This window comes from Trifolium pratense, linkage group LG2 (genome assembly GCF_020283565.1).
Source record: "Trifolium pratense cultivar HEN17-A07 linkage group LG2, ARS_RC_1.1, whole genome shotgun sequence".
NCBI classification, from domain to species: Eukaryota; Viridiplantae; Streptophyta; class Magnoliopsida; order Fabales; family Fabaceae; genus Trifolium; species Trifolium pratense.
The window spans coordinates 60,795,389-60,817,142 of record NC_060060.1 but is presented as its reverse complement, the minus strand read 5'-3'; the positions used below and the strand labels follow the sequence as shown (position 1 = coordinate 60,817,142).

Below are 21,754 nucleotides of genomic sequence, written 5' to 3'. Positions count from 1 at the left end.
ATAACTAACTAGAGTCAGTTAGAGTTTGTTTTCTTAGGTTGTTAGAGTTGGTTTGTTGGTTATTAGTTTGTTAGGGCCTAAGAGAATCACCAATTTGATGTGGTGATCTAGTATAAAGTGTTTGGCTCAATTTGTGTGTAATCAACTCTTTTCCCCCTATGTGGATGAGTAAAATTGATCTCTCTTTTCCCTAATAATCATCATCTTCTTCAATCCTTTCAATTACACAAAAGCTTTTCATTCTTTCCATTCAAACTCCATTGTTGCTGCAAGAACAGTAGATCCTGCATTTGTGCTCATAGGCCAGGCCTAGTGACAGTGCAGCGCGCGCGTGTGTTCTTGCCAGCTTAAGCAAGCCTGTGCAGGCCAAAGTGATTTGTGCTAAGTTTCAGCTGCGCCAACAGAAAAATTATCAAAGAGGTGTGGGTCTTGCCCATCATGCATCAAGTGCGCGGGCATTGTAATCTTGCGCCGCATCATATTTGATATGGCTATCATAGTCTCTGTTGGGTCCACTTCTAGAAGCTTCTCAACAATTTTCACGTATGCATTCTCATGTTGCTTCTCGTCTGCAGCAATGGTTCCACATATGCGCGCTAGTACAAAATCACCACTCTTTTTAGCTAACCGAGCCATGTTGCCGTGTGACACAAATGTGGCTCGCTCTTGAAAAGATGTGTATACAAAGCCCATGTATGGGTTGTTTTCAGTACCCACATCCTACACTACGAACAATCATTTAGTTAATTTAAAGCATATACGGAGTACATATGGGTCGTTAAAACTATTTATTTTCACTCATTAAAAAAAAAAACTATTTATTTTTCTCGAGAAGTCAATTTTATTAATAACCTTAATCTCATGATTATTGGTAAACCTTGTCGCCACTTTCTATGATGGAGTGAAATGTAAAATATGTGTTAAATTTACTAAAGTATCATTGATAATATGTAACATTAAATATTTTCGAATTAAACGAATGGTATAATAAGAATTATAACATTAAATAATTCAACATAAATGATATATGGTGACCAAAATTTGAAGTTCTTTTTTTGCGTATAATAGGTGATGGAATGTAATATATTACCTGGCCAGCTCCAATCAAATAATGGATGGTCTTCTCGATTATGTGCATATCAACTCGACCAGAGAGATAGAGATAAGTTTTGAGTAAATCACCATGTCTATTTTCTTCAGCAGTCCAAGAGTGTGACCATATAACCCATGGTGTGAGACTTGAACCACTCTCGTCCCCAACCCCATCCAACTTGTTTATCCATGTTTGGTATGTAGGCAATGCTTCCTCGGTGATCATATCACCGACCAAAACTACGAGGTAATCGTCTGGAAGTTCAACTGTTCGATCCCTTAAGGCCTTCACTTGATTGATGAACTCATCCGACGGAAGTGATGAATCTGGCAACAAGTCATGCGGCTGCCAACATTCCTCCACAGGTTTGGCTAGTGGCAACACATTTTGTGATACCCAACTCTCTAATGACTTGAAAATTTCTTTTTTTTCAGGAGCCATTGAGTGTGTCTTTTGAACTTTTTGTACTGTTTTTGATGGGGTCTTTATACGGCATTGTGGTGGAGTCAACGTGTGTGGTCCTGCTAATTGGGTGCACATTGCCATCAACATTGTTTGATATTATTCCCCTGTTTCTTAGAGACAACATTTGTGGAAACAAGCTACGTTTATATATATACACACAAGTACAACAAATACTACATCAACAAATATGTGCAAGTTGCTTCATAAAAGTGTAACAATATACTAATTAATGTAATTTAATTCAAAGGAAAAAAATTAATGTAAGTGAGATGCTATATTGAGTACTTGATCAAAAAAAAAAATTGAGTACTTAAATAAATTTTTTATCTTTAAAGATATAGCAAATTTTGATTTTGCTCCTTAAAAATAAAAATTGGAGATTTTTTACCTCAATTTTTTTTGTCCATAGCAACTACACATAATTTTGATGTTCTCTTGACATTTTTTTAACATAATATAGACATACTGCTGTTTGATACTCTCTCCGGTCCTTTTTATAAGGAACACTTTGAAAAAATCACACAGACTAATGAAGCACATTTAACATAGTTATTTTCATTTAATACTCTTATAAATTTAAATTTATTCCATGTATATCCTTATTTAATTACTCTTTATTCAACTAACTTACTTATTTTTAAATTCTCTCTCATAATAAATAAGGGCATAAGTGAAATTGAACATTTAAAACATTTGAAAATTGGTCAAAGTTTCTTATAAAAAGGACCAAATTTTTTGCCCTAAGTGTTCCTTATAAAAAGGACCGGAGGGAGTATAATAGATGGATATAACATAAACAGATATTTTCTTTAAAGATCATAATCATACTGATTGTACAAAAATTCTTAAATTGTCCCAAAGCACAAATTTAGACGACATGGTAGCGATGACAATGGGTGCCCATGAGTGCGGGTTTGATACTACCCAAACTCACACCCGTATATTCGGGTGTCACCCAAACCCAAACCCAAACTCAAATGTTGTTCGGGTGGGAAAATGAAACTCACACCTACATCCGCTGGGTTTGGGTTTTTTTCACCCAAACCTGAAACCCGTAACAAGAACACGCACAATTGATTAGCTGCTCAAACCTGACCCGAACTAAATTTTATAAAATGCAAAATGTAGCATATTAAATTATCATTTGTTTTAAATGTATATAAAATGTTTTAATAATGCAGAGTTGTGATATTAATAAAGGATATACACCAAACAAAAAATGCAAAGGCAATCATGATCTCAACTGAAGACAGAAATAAACCAATAGTTATGCATGATGATATCTCATGTCACTATTTTCTATTTTTTTACGTACTCCCTCCGTCCCAATTTGATTGATACAGTTGACTGTTGTGCACTATTTACACATGTTGCTTTGACCTTATTTTTAAACTAATAAACAAAAAAAAAATATTAGCATGTAAGATGTTGTTTGATTCGTCTCGATGAGTATTTTCAAAATATCAAATTTTCATAATTTTTAATATTATATAATAAAAAATATATCAATCGTCAAAGTTATGCATCGGCATGCGTAAAATAGTCAACTATGTCAATCAAATTGGGACAGAAGGAGTAACTATTTTCTAGTTGAAATTATAGAGTCTGTTATTATAGAAATTGTCTCACTTTTTCTGAGTTAATTTCTTCTTCTCTATTGTGAATGATATATGAAGTTCTAGTATACAGAACAATATTGTTATTATAAACTGTCTCCCTCTCTCTTAAAAATTTTATTATCTCACTTTTTTCTTCTCTATTGTAAATGATATTGTAAGGTGATTCTCATTAACATAACATTCAAAGGTGTGCCTCTCATATAGGCAAATACAAGCAAGAATTCAATTGAGCCTGATTGCTTGTACAACAAGTAACAAAGTCAGCCCAATTGACTTAATCCAAAATAAGGTAAATCCTAATAGATATGTGATTTTGGGATTGCAAAGTGTTGGCCAGGTAAGAGAGAGATAAATAGTTACTCTCCCCGGTCCTTATTATAAGAAAAAATTTATATTTTAGATTCATAGAATATTAGATGTATCTGATCTATATTCTGGACCAGATAAATCTAACTTTCTATAAATCTAAAAAGTAAACTTCTTCTTATGACAAGGACCGGAGGAAGTATTTAATAGTACAAACAATTGATAAGACTAACACTCTCACAAGTGTTATTTACGAAATAATTTTGGATCACAACACACATTAAGAGGAGGCCATAAAATTGTCAACAAAAAAAGAGAAGGCCATAAAACTCACAAGGACACCTCTTTATTGAAGATCCAAGTGAATTTATGGCTCATCTTGTTTACTCGCTCATCAACACGTTCTTGCAGTCTCCTTATTCTAGGTGCAAGTCCACACACGAACTCTTGTGCACGTTGTCCCTCGCTTGTCAAACCCTCGAGCTTCTCCAATTTCCATTGTCCAATCAAAAAATCCAAAATATCAGCATAATCCTTGCTTGTGTACACGCCAATACGTTGTGCAACTGCAGAAAAATGGTCGAAGAGGTGTGGGTCTTGCCCATCATGCATCAAGTGTGCGGGCATTCTAATCCCGCGCCGCATCATATTTGCTATGGCCATCATGGCCTCTGTCCGGTCCACTTCTAAAAGCTTCTCTACAATCCTGACATATGCATTCTCGTGGCGCTTCTCATCTGCAGCAATGGTTCCACATATGCGCGCAAGTATCATATCACCACTCTCTTTCGCCAACCGAGCTACGTTGCTGTGTGACACAAATGTGGCTCGCTCTTGAAATGATGTGTACACGAAGCCCATGTATGGGTTGTTTTCGGTACCCAAATCCTACACCACCAACAATCAATAAACTCAATTATATCAATACCATCAAGCTCATGATTATTAGTAAACCACATGAAAAAATATATCATTAAAAAAATTGTGTAAGTATAAAATTTGTGTGCACATGACGTGTGACATTGAGACATATACTACCATGCCGGCTCCAATCAAATAATGAATGGTCTTTTCAATCATTTGCATATCAACTCGACCAGAGAGATATAGATAAGTTTTGAGTAAATCTCCATGTCTATTTTCTTCAGCAGTCCAAGAGCGTGACCATATAGCCCATGGTGTGAGACTTGAACCACTCTCGTCCCCAACTCCATCTAACTTGTTTATCCATGTCTGGTACGTAGGCAATGCTTCTTCCGTGATCATGTCACCCACCAAAACTACGAGGTAATCGTCTGGAAGTTCAGCCGTTCGATCCCTTAAAGCCTTAACTTGATCGGTGAACTCACCTGCGGACAATGATGAATCTGGCAACAAGTCATGTGGCTGCCAACATTTCTCCACAGGTTTGGCTAGTGGCAACACATTTTGTGATACCCAACTCTCTAATGACTTGAAAATTTCTTTTTTTTCAGGAGCCATTGAGTGTGTCTTTTGAACTTTTTGTACTGTTTTTGATGGGGGCTTTATACGGCATTGTGGTGGAGTCAACGTGTGTGGTCCTGCTAATTGGGTGCACATTGCCATCAACATTGTTTGATATTATTCCTCTGTTTCTTAGAGACAACATTTGTGGAAACAAGCGACGTTTATATATATACACACAAGTACAACAAATACTATACCATCAACAAATATGTGCAAGTTGCTTCATAAAAGTGTGTAACAATACTAATTAATGTAATTTAATTCAAAGGAAAAAAATTAATGTAAGTGAGATGCTATATTGAGTACTTGATAAAAAAAAAAATTGAGTACTTAAATAAATTTTTGATCTTTAAAGATATAGCAAATTTTGATTTTACTCCTTAAAAATAAAAATTGGAGATTTTTTACCTCAATTTTTTTTGTCCCTAGCAACTAGACATAATTTTCACATGTTCTCTTGACATTTTTTTAACATAATATGGACATACTTATGTTTGATATAATAGATGGATATAACATAAACACATATTTTCTTTTTCTTGATCAACATAAACACATCTTGAATATAAAATGAATATCACTTTAATATTAACATCAATATAAATTAGTTACTATGGACAAAAAGCAAAACAAAAAATTTATGCGGACGGAAAAAAAAGGAAAAATGTGAAAAAGTTAATATTGAGAAATAAAAGAGCCAAATGTTTTTTATTGTCTTTGTTAAAAAATAATATGAAAGGTTCAATCTAAAGTGGCTAAGCTTTGGAAAAAATATAAAAATGTATAATAAAATGGGTAAATAGGGTTACCCCTGCAAAATAGGAGAATTTTGCATTACCCCTGTAAAATAAAAAGTTGTGATTCCCCCCTCGTAATATTAAGATTCTTTGTTTTACCCCCCTGAATTGATAACATGGATTTGGAATCTTAATTTTGCTGACATGACAACCATACGTGGTTTTTTTTTTACACATGGCTTTTTTTTACTATTTTTATTTATTTAATTTTTATTTTGCCACATATTGAGCTATGTCATTTAAAAAAAATAAAAAATAAAAAACAAAAAAGAGGAAAAACAAACGGCAAGAAACATCAACAATCTTCACCACTCTCATGGGAAGAACAAACAACAACAACAAACTTCATCTTCAATCTTAAATTTTATCTCATCAATTCAATCTCAAACCCATAAATCCAAAACCATAAAAAACTCATAAGTTTCTCAAAACATAAAATCTCACAGTTCATTCTCCACCACCAGCCACCACCATCGTCGTCGTCCATCTCTCTTTCCCACAAATTGCATCTCTCTTCCTTGAGGCATCACTCTCAATTTTGTTGTTTGTTGATTTTTCAAAAAATTAAAATTAAATCAGAATTAATGATGTTTGGAGAACATGTGTTGTTGTTATTTTTCTTGAACTTGTAATTGCTAACCCAACCCATATCCTTCACATCAAAGGAATGAACACGTGTAGAGACCATGAAGGAGGGATGAAGGAGTTGATTATGTTAGGGTTGTTGTTGGTGGTGGTGGTTATGGAGGAGGTGGAGGAAGAGTTTGAATTGGAGGAATTGTGGGGATGATGATTTTTTTTTTTCGATTTAGGGATTTGAGATGAAAGTTGTTTCCTGAGATTTGATATGAAGGTTGTTTTTGAAAAAAAAAATTGTGGGATTTGAGATGAAGATTTTTTTATTTTTTATTTTAAATAACAATGATTTGGAATCATTATAATAATAAAAATAAATAAAAATTCTAAGAAAATCCACATATGCATGCCACATCATAAAAAAAAAGATTCCATGTCTAGTTGGCGAATTAGGGGGGTAATTGAATGAATCTTTATATTACAAGGGGGTAATCACAAAAAAAAAAATTTGCAGGGATAATGCAAAATTCACCCATTTTGCAGGGGGGTAAAACCCTATTTACCCTAATAAAATTGATGAGTTTTCTTTAAAAAAATGCTAGAAGAGAGATTTTTTTTAAGTAACTAAAAGGTATTTTGTTATTACTTATTATAATATGAATATGAATATTTTGTATGCTAATTTACATCAATGACTATTTTTTATGTTATTAATCTTTATTTATTTTTATTAAAGAGTTTCATTTCTAATATATATCCAAATAATCGGAACCGGCCCTGACAAAAACCTCTTACTTTTAATTAGTTATATTTTTATGGATCAAAAGCGTATTTAAACCTAAACTTCATACTTTTTTCATATTTTGTTTTGGATATAATTCATTTTTTTCATTATAAAAATGAATTTATTTGAATTTATTATTTGACAATTTATTTGAATTTTATTAAAAAAACATAACCATGTTTAATTATTTACATTATTTTCCTGAAATTTATTTGATACTATGTTTACACTTTGTTTCGGTGAAAAATACTTATATATATGGTTACAAGTATTTTGTCATTCTATTTTATCACATTCACATAAAAATATACTATAATTTAATTATTCAAAAAATATATATTATGTAATTATCTCCCCTTTCTACCTTTTATCAAATATGTGTGTGTTCAAATAAAATGGTTAACTTTAACCTATAAATTTGATCTAGTAGTGAGGAGTTGAATAAGATACAATAATGTCTTATGTTCGATCATCATCGGCTCGGCTCTCTAATAAAACTCGTGGTTGATATTTTTATAATGAATTGTTTTCAACCTATATATTTATCTTTATTGATTATTCCGTACAATCGTAGCTACCACATGAATGTCTTCACCAATGTTGCTGCATGACTCGTAGCTATTTTGGTTTATTTTTGTTTTTGTTTACAGCTATTTTTGGTTTAAAGCCATATACGCCAAAGACATGGGTATTACTTTAAGTCCTTATATTGTGTTGATCCAAAATATAAAGGAGTTGCACTCTCAAACATATTTTTTTTTTATCAAAAAAGAATAGATATGCAGATTATTTTGCTAAATTTGAAGTCTTTTCAGATGTCGAACTCTTAACTCATGCTTCTCTTCCGAAAAGCGTTCACGATCTTCTTAAGAATGACGCAATGAGGAAAAAAAACTAAATGTCTTTAACATATTCAGTAATTGTACGCATAAGCTGTTAGAATATTGATTGCCAAACTGTTACCATATTGAATTTGGCGGTTGGACCTTGAATGCAATAGACTGAAGTATTCAATACATGCAGTACATCTTTTCTAGCGGACCTGTCTAACCAAATCAAAATTTGGGTAAACCACCAACAACGCTTGTCTTTCTAGATTAACGACCAAAAATACTTCCATCATAGTCTTTTCTTTCGATACGTCTTGTGTTAAGGTGATTACTCTGTTGATAATTTAATATATCTAATTTTTACTTGTTCAAAAAATATATATATCTCGAGGTTTATCTCTGACGTGAATATGTAACAATGTTAAATCTTTTATAGGCCTGAGCATCGGTCGGGTTCGGGCCGAAAATTATCAAATTGATAAAAAGCGCAATCATTTAATTTGGAGTCAATTTCGACCGTCTATATCTTTGGTTTGTTCGGGTGTCGGGTCATTCTTGTGGCGGGCAGAACATGTCGGTTATTATTGGTTAAATTGAAATTTTATTTACATCTAAAACTCCATTATACAAAAATTCCTCATTTTTAAATAGTTCAATACCTTGTACACAATGCAACAATGGATAGAAGAACTAAATGAATAAACAAAAAAGCTAGGATGTATTTACTTTGTTATAAATCTGTAGATCTAAAGACAATAATAAATCAAGAAGAGACGTATAAATTAAAATAGATCTAGAATATATTATATCAAAAGATGGATAAAAACAACAAAGCGAAGAGCATATGAGATTGAAAGAGTGATAGAAGGAAAAAAAATTAATTTGAATCTTAATGGTTGTTCGGTCAATTTAGGTTACAAAGAGATAAAATTTTAGAGACTCGCACCCGTCAGTATGCAACCGTTCATACCTGATTTTTCGCAATTGTTGACCCGAGACTCGATCCGCATCCGACCGAATGCTTCGATGAATTGTCGATTATATCAGTTTCGAGTCGGATTGCGAGTCTATACCGAGTCCTAATCTTTTAGCGAGAGTTTACTGCCCATTTGAATTCTGCAAGACTTGATAGATTAGTATTTGAAGTTTTGCGCAAAGAATATGTAGTGTATGCCAAAAAAAAAAAAATCGGATAAACCAATAGTTAAAAAATGGGTTCACTTTTCACCGATACATATTTTCACAAGTTATATACTTTTCATAATTGATGTGAAATGTATCACATATTGCGATATATTAAAGGAAGATATCCGAAGACATGTTGGGGGTGGGAAAAAATTCTCCCAAAATATAGTTATTTGTGAAGAACTAGAACAATTAACTAGGAACTATTGATTTAGAAGAAAAAATAAACTAGCCACTATATGTATATTTGGTTTTATTTGGAAGAAGTCAAAGTTAATTCTAAATGTATGAAATTGATTTTAACATATTCTACATTGTCGTTCAATGAAGAAGTCATAGGTTTATATGAAAAGAAAATAGAGAACGCATAGCCAGTATAAACTAATTTTACATTGTTGTTCAATGAAAATCAAGTGACAAGTATGTGAAAGCTATTAAAAAAAAAAGGCTACTGAATAGGCTTTTACGTTGATATGATGAGTTTTTTTTATTGAATGTCGGTGTAAAACTAGTTTACACTTATAATACCGCATCATTAATCACTTTACAAGTCATTTTTAATCACTTGTTTATGATAATGATTGTTTAACAATTATTTATTACAATAGAGATAACAATTCATTTTTATGGTAAACTCTTCATTACAACACATTTACATGCACTTTAAGCTGGAATAATCTGGAAGTAGTATTTTAATCAACTAACAAGTTCAATTTATTATTACTAGAAAATATTTTTCTAAAGATGTTGGAGCAACTCATATGCTCTCTTTTTTTGTCACAACAAATTACATTCTCTTCAGGAGTGTATAACCTAATTACTCATATTAGACCAGTAATGACTTATGCTTGTTCAATTACATATAGACAGTTAATAATACAAACACTAACTAACATAACATAACATAATGCCGAGCTTGGTAACGCTTGCTTGTGACCTAAGTTGGGAGCATTAAAGTGTTGGAAAAGTATAATGTGTGCCAAAAACATAACATAACATAATATGTTACTAGTTTTGATGTTAACTTGCTTCATCTTTTTGTAGCAAATATGAGAAGAGAATTTCATTCCACATATCAGGAACACCAGGTAAACACCAATGACTGCAATCAGGTATAGATGGATTGTCGCTCCAAGTCCCTACATGGCCGTCACTCCTATAAGCATCCATCGGTGTCACGTTCAGAACCGTCACAGGAACACTCATATTTTTGACAACTCTATTGATCATATCCGAAACCGGGCTTCGGTCTTTGCCATTTGTTTTCTTCCAAGGCCTTTTAGTCACTTTGCAAGTATTATGGTTATGTCCACTGGCATAAAAAGATAAACATCTTAAGTTTTATCATCAAATTCGATAGCTCAATTTGGTTCATGTTTAGTATGGTTATGTCCACTGGCACAAAAAGATAAACATCTTAAGTCTTATCACCAAATTCGATAGCAATATTTGATTCATGTTTAGTCGTTGTTTCATCTAGAAAGTTACAAAACCAAATGATATGGTTACAACTTAAAACCAACTCTACTCACCTCCAGTGTGATGATTCGAAAGTACGGAAGAAAACTGTCGTCCTGTTTGTGTTAATTTTTTTCTCTACCCAAGATGACCAGGTGAGCAAAGTTGTTTTGAAAGCTGAATTAATTGGCAATCCAAGCTTCACTGAGTTACCAACCTGAAAATACCAGCCCCTGTCTGATAATCAAGTTAGCAATTGGCGGCAAATGGTTGATAATTTTCATAAAAAAATTAATACTAGCCTGCATGAGAATTATATTACATTGTATGTCCACACACATAAGCAAAATTCATAACTGATGATTGATGAATATGCAAAAATAAAAATGAAAAATCACTTCAGTCCGAGTATTATGCAACGGCTTAGCGATTGTCATGTAAATTCACTTCAGATTTATTTTTACACAAGACTGATGTGACAAATACAAGGAAAAACTAACTTACATCGAGGCTTGAGCATGTTATATTGTGTATTGTAAAAGGAAAATTGGCGTAGAGCCGTAGACTATGTCCAAATCGAGAAAGTATCAATTCTCAGCAAAATCTATTTGGGATCATACTAGTGAAAGTAACTAAGCACATTCAGATTTATTTTTATTATCAGAACATTGAAAAGGAGTGTAAGATGAAGCACATTCAAATTTGTGCAACCCATCAGCCCTTTTAACATGACTGACCATGCACATAAGAAAATCTTCAACATAATTCACGAATTTAGTTTCATCTTTAGCCCTCAATCCCGAGAGAACGCAAGGAAATTCAAAAAGAATGATTTCTAAGTTCTAACTGACGGCACAACCCCAAACGTGACAATTAAGGACCTGTTTGGATTGGCTTATTTTAGCTTATCTATTGGTATAAGTTTTGTGACATTGTTTTGGAGAACTTATGAAAACAACTTATGACAATTTTCACAAGTTTACTTCAGCTTATTTCATTAGTTCTCATATACATCTTATGAAAACAGCTTGTAGCATATATAAAAACAATATATCTTTATTTCATCTTATGCTATAAAAATAGCTTATGCAAGCTTATACATAAGAGCTTATCATGATAAGCGCTTATGCTATAAGCTGCAAAATAAGTCGTTTATCCAAACAGGCCCCAAGTCCAAAAGAAACATGTAAACAAAGTATGCTGAGGAGTAAATCAAATTTTAGATTTGTAAAATAAATAAAACAAGATTAGACCATTAAAATGTATATCTAATATCTACATACATAAAAAAAAAATGCATTTCTATTTGTAGAACTAGCTTACTTACATATCGAAAAGCTTACTCCGTGTCCACCAGTGACCTGAATTGAATATAAGAACATCAGAATCAATCCATTCATGGCTAATATCATCAATCTTGTCCAATCTCAGTGTTGTCTTAACCCTTTTCGGCACAAATTTAGGCACCGGACCAGGCTTCACCAAAAAAACAGAACGATAAAAATCAATTCTAACATCAAAAGTACTAAACCTCACACCTAGAAACCTAATCTGTTTGGTAATCTTATTGCCTTTGACTTCATAAACACTCTTCTTATTCTCAACTCCTGTCATTAGCATACATATCAAAGACTCCCATTGAGTCCTACTCAATGAATCACCAACAAAAACAACTCTTTTCCCACGAAGTTGTTCGAGTATTCTACGCGCATCAAACCTTGGAATATCACAATCATTAGGCTTCCATCTCCATTTTGTATAACCTATATCTTTTCGCCCATTCGCAAAACAATTAAAACCTTTTTCTGCGAATGGACATTGAGAAGCATCATATAAAGGGTAACTATAATTATTATAACTATCATCTTGAATCCACCTTCCATCAAACACATTGCATGCATCCCTAGAAACATAGCTCTGAACTTGTAATTGAGAACTATTAGTTTCACCATTAATCTCATCATAACTCTTAATCACTGAATTAGGAGATGAAAATGCATATGAATAAACCAATGAAAGGACTAATGTGAAAGATATCAAAGACCCAGTTGTGAGTAACACATTGAAAGAAACTAAGATCCAAGCATTGCAATTACCCTTCATAATTTTGTGAAGAAAACCAAAAACTCTTGTGAATAAAGTAGTGAACTTTCTGAATGAAATCCAAAAACTGAACAAACCCATTAAGTGCATTAAATGCATAACCAACCAAGTTTCACATAAATCCATTGTGTAAAAGTATGGTGGAACTTGGAAGGAAGCTATAAGCTATATGTTGTCATAATCATAGTTATGGAAATGCAAAATTGGAAGATTAGAGTTTTATGAAGTGAGAGTTTCTTCTTTTAGTTAATGAAAATGAAGCTAAAGATTGAACATTGCACGAGATGGTGGTTGTGATTTGTGAAGAAGGTGGTTGAGTTAGCATGAAAAGGTAAGGTGAGGGTAATGTGGTCATTAGACACACTCAATATTTTATTATTTTTATTTTTACTTTCACTATCAGTTTAATCTGGTTTGTGGGTCAGTTCTTGCATTAAGTGGTTCCGACCCTCTTCCGATCGTAGTTGCGGAGATTGAACGATGGTCTTTCTTGTTCAGCACAATTTGTCAATATTTTATTTTTTGTCTCGGTTAAAGTGCAAGTCTTATTAAAATTCGCACATACAACCGTAAGATCTTATGAAGGTGGCATTACTTTTCGATAAATTGTGTTTTTTTTTATTTATAATGACATGAGAATCGAACTCATGACCTATAGCACATTATTTAAATCTCTCACCACTAAATCAACGTGGTTTACTAGAAAAGAAGACTGGCTTTAAAGTTAAGAGAGAGAGACACGGAGCAGGAGAAGTGGATGGTGCTTAAAATGAGTCGGTGGATTGATGGGTGGTGCTGTTGAGGAAGGGAACCCAATGTTACACGATAACTAAAATTAGTGGGTGGGTGCGTTTGGAATACGATTGGAGTTATACACTACTAGACGTTACAATAACTAAATATTGCGGGTGCGTTTTATTTGCTAAAAAATAGGTGATTGGACATGACAACTTTTGTTATATGCTATTTGATTTGAAACAGGTTATAAAACAAGATTTTGGAGAATGTTAACATGTACATATATGGCACATGTTAAGGTAATAAAAATAAAAATAATGCTTTAGAATTTGTACATTTTAACTTTTCAAGCATTAAATGTCTTGTATCATTAAATGTTAAATTTCTATATTAAGATATCTTATCATGTGCCCTATATGCAGAGCGGACCTGTTCAAGGCATGGTGTGGCTCACCGGCCCAAGCCCATATTTTTTTTTTAAATAAATAAATTATTTTATAAATTATTTCAAATTATTCTTTATACATATTCATACAAATATTATTGTAAATATCAGTTTAGAGTTTATTATTGATAATTGTAAGTCTCTCGTACACATATTAGTTTAAGTATTAATGAAAATATATGTAGTATATTGGGTAAAATTAGCAGTTGAACTATCATATAATGACATAAAAAATATATGTTTAATTAATATTTAATTTTTTCAAGTAAGATAATATAGGTAAAATTGGAATGAAAATTAATAAGTTTTAAGCTAATTGATAAGCTAGTATAATTTTGGATTCTATATTTTTTGGTTCAAGGTAGTATTTTGTGAAGCATCAAACAATAATGATATCCATGAATTTTTTGAATATAAATTTTGTGATTTTTTGGATATGGTTTGTTGGTTTCGTTTTTTGAATAGAAATTCTCTAGTTTGTTTATTTGTTGTTGTTCTTTTTTGGATATAGATGTTCTATTAGTAGTAATCTCATATATTGTTTGTTGTTTAACTAAGCTATCAAAATAATTTTTTTTTCCATCAGTGCCTAAACTTTTTAGCCCCACTAATAATTTATGTCTGGGTCCGCCTCTGCCTATATGCACACGTTAATAAGACCCTAAGATTTTTTTGTCCTTCACTGAACCACGGGACAACTTTTTGTCCACAATACAACTATAAAAAATACGAAAATACTCATTTTATTTTCGAATATAAAAATGTTATTGTCTTATATCTCTCCGGTACAGTTTTGTCATGTCTTGTATTATCTTGTTCTGTATTGTATTGTTCTGTCCAGTCCTTACTGTTTTACAAATCAAACGCACCTAATTTTTTTATTGGTATGTATCTTCCGTTGGTTAATTAACGTCTACTCATCTATGCTTCTTATGATATGCTTCTTATACACTAGTAGACGATACAATAACTACACATAACACATTTATGCTTCTTATTGTTACTAGCGGGCCAGGCAGTTCCGCGCCTGCCTGTGTCTAACTTATATACCCAAAAAAAAGATACGCCTTATGTTATGGTGAGTTTGTTAATAAAAGATTTTTGTTGCTACTAAAAAAAAAGCAAGGGTAATGTTGGTATTATGAAAATTCTACCCCAAAACTCATGTATTCTTTTTATATATTATAGTATAGAATAGCTATAGATGAAAAAACCATAAAAAAAAGAAGAGAGGAAGTTAAGGGCAATTATGGAATAATTAAAAAACCAAAAAGGAAGTTAAGGGCAAAATGGACCCAAAAAAATCCAGCCCAAACTCCCTTATCCCCTTTATATATTGTTATAGATGTACGCATTTTGCTTCTTAGATATTGCTAGTAACTAGTAAGTCAATTATAAATTTGTGGTTTTATCATAACTTAAGTTTTGAACAATTATCCATCCTATACACTTTCCGCCACTGCAACGATGTGGCCTCCTCCACAGCCTAATTACCAGTCGAATAATATTGCTGCATTATTATTGCCCAACTACCTCCTTGTGTCGTGGGTAGAGCTGTCAACATGGGCTAGCCCGAATGGGCCAGCCCGCCAAGCCCGATTTTTTCCCGGGCTCGGGCCTTGAAAATGCTAGCCCGAATTATTTCCGGGTGTTTTAGCCCGGCCCGACAAAGCCCGATTAAAATATGGGCTAGCCGGAATGGGTTGCGGGCGGCCCGCAAGCCCGAAAAAATTAAAATTAAAAATAAAATATAAATATAAATAATTTGTTTCGGATGATTTGAAATTAGTTTATAATATAAATTATAAAATACCGTCCGCTACTTATGTAGCAGGAGTAAAAATAGGGCACGCGAGAAAGTCGTAGGTAGCGGATGAGTAATAATATGACGCGCGAGAAACTCGTAAGTAGCGGATGCGTAAAAATAGGGCACGAGAAACTCGTATGTAGTGGATGAGTAAAAATAGGGCGCGCGAGAAACTCGTACATAGTGGATGAATAAAAATAGGGCGCGCGAGAAACTCGTAGTAGCGGATGAGTAAAAATAGGGCGCGCGAGAAAGTCCTAGGTAGCGGATGAGTAAAAATATGACGTGCGAGAAACTCGTAAGTAGCGGATCCGTAAAAATAGGGCGCGAGAAACTCGTAGGTAGTGGATGAGTAAAAATAGGGCGCGCGAGAAACTCGTAGATAGGGGATGAGTAAAAATACGGCGCGCGCGAATTATATAATATTTATAGCGGATGAGTAAAAAATAGGACGCGCGAGAATTATTAATGTTATTTATATAGTTGAGTTTGAGCACTAAAATAGTTGAGTTTGAGTACTAAAAGTAAAAAAAAAAAATAAAAAAAGATAAACCGGGCCGCCCGAAAGCCCGACTACCCGTACCGGGCCGGGCTCGGGCACTAATTTTGGTAGCCCGTTTTTTATCCGGGTTTTTTAGCCCGGCCCGACGAAGCCCGAAGCCCGAACGGGCCGGCCCAAAATTGGCCGGGCCGCCGGTTTTGACAACTCTTTGTTTCTCACACCTAGAGCTATTAAAAATTGGTTGGGCCGCCGCATTAGCCCGCAATTTTGGATGGGTTAGGCCTCAACAATTGGGCCTTTTTTGCCCTAGCCCATATGGAAATTGGACTGGGCTAGTCCATTGGAAAATTGAAATGGAAGCCATTTGAGAACAAAGAACATAATGTGCTTCCTAAGAGCAAACAGTGCAATGAATCATAAATAGACTCAAAGAATGAAAAATTGGAATCATTTACTTTCCAACTTCCCTTTATAAATTTGTTTTTCATATAATTTGCTGATTGGCCTAAAAGGAAACAAACACTCAATAGTTTTTTTGTGCTCCATTTTTAGACTATAAAATCTTCACATGCATGATGCATCTAATAAGAACCAATTTGACTATAGAATTAGCTATTTCCATATGTCATATATAATTGGCAGAATCAATCATCCCATTTATTTCATCAATAATAGTACAAAATATGATTCATCCTCCAATTGAAGGGGTAGTAGTGTTTGGTAGTCTCCTATTACCCACAAAGGAACTAAACAAATGTAAGGCTCTAGAAGGTTGTGCATATGGTACCATATGACCTGCTCCTCTTACAGTGGCAAAAGTCAACAAATTTCCATACTCAGTTACCCAACCTCCAACCTACATATATACATTAATTTGGAAAAATAGAGTCAATAAAATTGCAAAAATAAAAAATAAAAAATAAAAAATCCATAATCAAATCAATTTTCAATATGTAAAAAATGGTTTATTAAAAAAAAAAAAATTACCTGGCCATTGTGAAACCAAACTCTATATGGGTCGGTGATCTTAAATTTCAGGTCATGAGCTAACTCGCGAATGAGTGTTCGAGTACCTAATAATGGTACAACTGAATCTTGGTCTCCACTATCATAATAATTTAACATAAATATGATTAGCTTATTATAAAAGAATTGTATAAGTTATTAAAAAAAAAAAGTATAAAATAAATTATAGCAAATTAGTTTCATTAGTTAAAATCAATTACCTGTAAATCAATACCGGAATATGGTTTTGAACTATTCGTTTAAGAATTGGAAGCATATCAATGTTAGGATCCGTTTCGCTATAATTTAAAACACTGCAATGAAAGAAAAAAAAATGCATATGAGATATTTGCTCATCAATAATCAACATTAAAAAATGACATGTTTACTATGACTATACTAGTCAATATTTCATATAAGATTGTTTATAAAAATAATGATAAAATAAATTAAGAAAATCAACTAGCTAGCAATATTAATTTTTTAGAGAAAATTAGCAATATATAATAAGATTGCCTATATTTATAAATTCTATAAGAACTATACTCTTGTTTACAAAATTTAACTTCTTTTTTTTCCAATACTAATTATATCAAAGTATGTATTAATATAGTTTATACTTACTTACTGCACATGGACCATGGATATGGAAGTTTGGTACGATTGGCATGGAGAGCCTTTTGAACCTCTGGGGAGTTAAGGTAGAAATCACTTTCATAACCCATACAAACATCTACACTTAAACTAATTTTAGTAGCCTACATTAATGAAATAATTAAATTAATTAATTACTAAAAATATCATAACTAGAATCAATTAATGAGAAGCAAAAGTTACCATTTTTCTCAATAGGATTTCTTGTAGAGCTATGGCCGGATAACAAACATCGAGAATCACATCGTAGTTGTCTACATAGTCGCTCACAATTTTATTAGTCTCGTTTAGGGCTTTGTTGCACGATTTGGATACATTATGAGAACCTGAATCGGTAAAACCATTGAAATTGCAATCGTTCTTAATGGTACGGCCAATTTCATCAGAAATCATTCCGTGTGACCAGAAGTATTCATATGTTGCTTGTGTATCACGACCCATATTCAAAAGTGGATTTCCAATCTAACAAAGCCAAAGGAAAAATAAGATTAATTTAATTAACTTTAGTCACTTCTTAATTACATAATCAATAAGTCATTAAATATAATCGATCAATCCAAACGTGACATAAATACATTAAATTAAAGGAAAATGTTAAACAGTGCCCCCGGGGCACTAGTTAAGGATACAAATATATAAGTTTTATCTCGTAAATTGTGCATTCAATGTTTTAATGATGTGAAAAGTTATTCCCTCTCATCATTAACTTTATCATTTGTTTCCTTTTTTAGTATGCTTAACTAGTGTCCCAGGGGCACTGTTTAGCGAGTTCAGGTATGCTCCATTGCCTTATTCTCCATTGCCTTTCCATTACCTTGCTCAGATCGTGACACATGGATAAAAATCAATCAATGATTCAGATTAGATTGGAATATCAATTCTTTTTTTTTTTTTTGATAAATCAATTATTCTTCTTCCTTGTCACAATAACCCATCTACTTTTCTCTCAGAATTTTTGTCTTCTCCGTCAACTTTCAATCTCTCCGTCGTATCTCCATCTCTCTATCATAGTGTCTCTCACTCACCGTCGCCGACAAGACATCTTCCTTCCTCACCGCCGCACCGCCGCGCCACCGCCGTGTCTCCCTGCCACTTTCCCCCTTTTCAATTTCGGTTAAAGATGGTTTGATTGAAATTGAAGATTATCACTGAAACTGAAGACTGTTTTGGTTGAAATTGAAGATTGTTTGGTTGTAATTAATTTTAGAGTATAATTTTAAGTTGTAATCTTCCCCTTTTGTTTATGTTGAATCTTCCCCTTCATTTTTTATTTTGTTTTATCAAAGCATGACTGCCTTATCGGTCCTCTTCTTATTCTTATTGTTTTGATGTATTGGTAGAACATCTACCTTGTTGCGACAAACTTGTTGTTATAAGGAATAGTGACTAAGAATTTTGTGTTCTGTTATGTTACAAGATTGAGATGATGAGTTGTTTACTGATAAGTACCAGTGATAAAGAAAATATGTACATAATTTTCACATCAAAGTTGTAATCTTTTCTTTCCTTTTTCTTTTTCTTACATTTTAAATCTGGACCATTGATTAGTTTTTATTCACGTGTCACGATCTGAGTAAGGTAATGGAAAGCAATGGAGGATAAGGCAATGGAGCATACCTGAACTCCTGTTTAGCATGACCCTAAATTAAATATGGCATGTGAATGAGATCTTACGGCGAGTCCTTTTATATTGAACTTGAAATTGGTTGAATGAGCATTATAATCAAGAATTGCATTGGCTAACTGAGGAATGTAGTGTCCTGATTAACATTAAAAACATATACTAGTATATAAGAAACAAAAATTGATCGATCATGAGAATAAAAAAATAAAGAGCACGAAAATATGTAGATAAAATATGCAAAAAAAAAAAAAAAATCATTTTTTATGAATTGAATATTTTGTAACGATAAATTATTAAAATTGGACCTGCATAGCTTTCTCCGGTAAGAAACAACTTCCTTGATTTGTATGAAGGAAACTTCTCATACCATTTCAGGAAGAACAAAAGCATATCATTGGCTGCCAAAAACAAATTAAAGAATTATATATGTTGATCCCTAATTATAAAACTAAATAACATAAAAAAAATGAATAGATATTAATAAATACACAAATTTAGTTTAATTGTACCTGTGTTGGTATCACCAGTGTTGTAATCAGAAGTTGTGTTTGAATATGACCAACCAACTCCAGCAGGAGACTCCACAAAGAGGAGATTGGAAGCTATAAAAAGAGTTTACACAGACAAAATGTATATATGTTAGGAATAAATGTACATCCAAATTGTTCTTCGATCTAGTATTAAAACAAAAAATTCAGTAATTTTATCGGTGACCTTTGAATCAAGATTAGACGATGCATATATCAAGTTAATATGGTGCTACATGAATGCAAGATTTTGGTGATGGCAAACAATCCTAAGTCATAGTCATATACATATACCTCTATTCCATGACTTTGAATTTCTTCGTACACCACGTCCATCACCAGTAGGATAAAACGGACCCAGTTCAGTAAAAGCGCCTCCTCCAAGTGAGGAGCATCCCGGACCTAAAAATTAAACCATGTTACTTTTTTTTTTAACCATTAAACCATCATTATAGTACAATTTATTAATAATCCTTGTAAGATGACTTGAATTTGATGTAGGTGTTATAACAAATAAAACAATCTGTACCCAAAAAAAAAAAAACAAAAAATCTCTACATATTAAAAGATTGTTTGTTTTGTATAAGGTACTTCCTCCAATCTTAAACATAAGAGAAAATTAAGTTATTAAAAATTGATGTACCGATTCTAAATTTTAACTAAATAGATCGACTTTCATCGACAAATTTTTTTTTTTTTAATTTAGACATCAGACAGTATGTTTGGTCTACATGTTGTCAACCAAACAAGATTTTCTACCAACAAAGACAATAACACAACCTGAATTGGTGACAACATGGTAATGAAGAGTGTGAATGAAAATTGAGTACATTTCATAATCATCCATAATCAAGATCAAAATGAAATGATATATTACAACAATAATATAAAATTGTTATTACCTCCATTGAGCCAAAGTGTGAGAGGCTTTTTGTGAGGGTCATGTTCAGCCTCAACAAAATAGTAAAAGAGACTCCTCCCATGTTTTACATCAATATCAACATAGCCAGCATATTGCTTGAATTCAACCTTAGGTTGGCCAGGTAGTCTTACAACTAGATCCTCAATTGGGTACCCTTCAACCCCTAACAAGGTCACTACAATCAACAACACCCCAACAAACCAACACTTTTTCATTCTAATAATTCCCATTCTTTCACAAGAAACACACCCTCTATCCAATCCCTGAGAAGTGAGAACTCACCGTATTAAAACCATTAAGTATTAATAGAGCATATAATATATTCTCCCGGTCTTATAGATAAAAAACATTTCACTTTTTAGATTTATTATGGAACTGATGTATCTAGACAATAATATAGTCTAAATACATAAATTTTACAATGAATCTAAAAAGTAAAATGTTTCTTATAGAAATTAATATTACGTCAGTGTAATTTTTTTTTTTTGCATGAACGTCCAATAGAAATTAATTATTCATCCACATCATACGATAAAAATGGGATATAGTTGAGTGATTTGGCAGAATATATATATATGATTGATATTTGACCGTGTAAAAATATTTTATATTGGCGATGTGCGTTCCATTTTCTCTTAATTAATTTATAGTATAATATATATATAATAATAAAAATTAATACTAGCAACCGAATAAGTTAAATAATTAATGGAAAGATATATTCTATATTTAAATGTGAAATCGAAATCGCTTATTTTAGAAAAAAAAATACTCACTTTAGAAAATTCCATTTTCCTTCAGAAAAGGGAACATGTATTTTTTCTTC

At 32.6% G+C, this 21,754-nt stretch overlaps 4 protein-coding genes across 4 annotated transcripts; all 4 read right to left on the bottom strand.

Moving 5' to 3' along the window:
• Positions 1-381: 381 nt before the first annotated feature.
• On the bottom strand, positions 382-1,645 carry LOC123905147 (stearoyl-[acyl-carrier-protein] 9-desaturase 6, chloroplastic-like). Its single transcript, XM_045954781.1, has 2 exons — positions 1,091-1,645; positions 382-720 (listed from the first exon to the last, which is right to left on the bottom strand). Exons 1-2 carry the CDS (start codon positions 1,643-1,645, stop codon positions 382-384), a joined length of 894 nt encoding a protein of 297 aa, XP_045810737.1.
• Positions 1,646-3,316: 1,671 nt separating this feature from the next.
• Positions 3,317-5,111, bottom strand: LOC123909337 (stearoyl-[acyl-carrier-protein] 9-desaturase 6, chloroplastic-like). Its single transcript, XM_045960168.1, has 2 exons — positions 4,522-5,111; positions 3,317-4,371 (listed from the first exon to the last, which is right to left on the bottom strand). The coding sequence occupies exons 1-2, from the start codon at positions 5,074-5,076 to the stop codon at positions 3,814-3,816; spliced, it is 1,113 nt and encodes a 370-aa protein (XP_045816124.1). The 5' UTR covers positions 5,077-5,111; the 3' UTR covers positions 3,317-3,813.
• A 4,886-nt stretch (positions 5,112-9,997) lies between these two features.
• Positions 9,998-13,004, bottom strand: LOC123909336 (protein trichome berefringence-like 7). The gene is made up of 3 exons (XM_045960167.1): positions 11,929-13,004; positions 10,676-10,834; positions 9,998-10,455 (listed from the first exon to the last, which is right to left on the bottom strand). Exons 1-3 carry the CDS (start codon positions 12,828-12,830, stop codon positions 10,164-10,166), a joined length of 1,353 nt encoding a protein of 450 aa, XP_045816123.1. The 5' UTR covers positions 12,831-13,004; the 3' UTR covers positions 9,998-10,163.
• Positions 13,005-16,884: 3,880 nt separating this feature from the next.
• Positions 16,885-21,173, bottom strand: LOC123909335 (serine carboxypeptidase-like 42). The gene is made up of 10 exons (XM_045960166.1): positions 20,909-21,173; positions 20,301-20,408; positions 19,989-20,081; positions 19,785-19,877; positions 19,530-19,615; positions 18,039-18,317; positions 17,826-17,959; positions 17,423-17,515; positions 17,184-17,301; positions 16,885-17,052 (listed from the first exon to the last, which is right to left on the bottom strand). Exons 1-10 carry the CDS (start codon positions 21,156-21,158, stop codon positions 16,885-16,887), a joined length of 1,422 nt encoding a protein of 473 aa, XP_045816122.1. The 5' UTR covers positions 21,159-21,173.
• Positions 21,174-21,754: the final 581 nt, after the last annotated feature.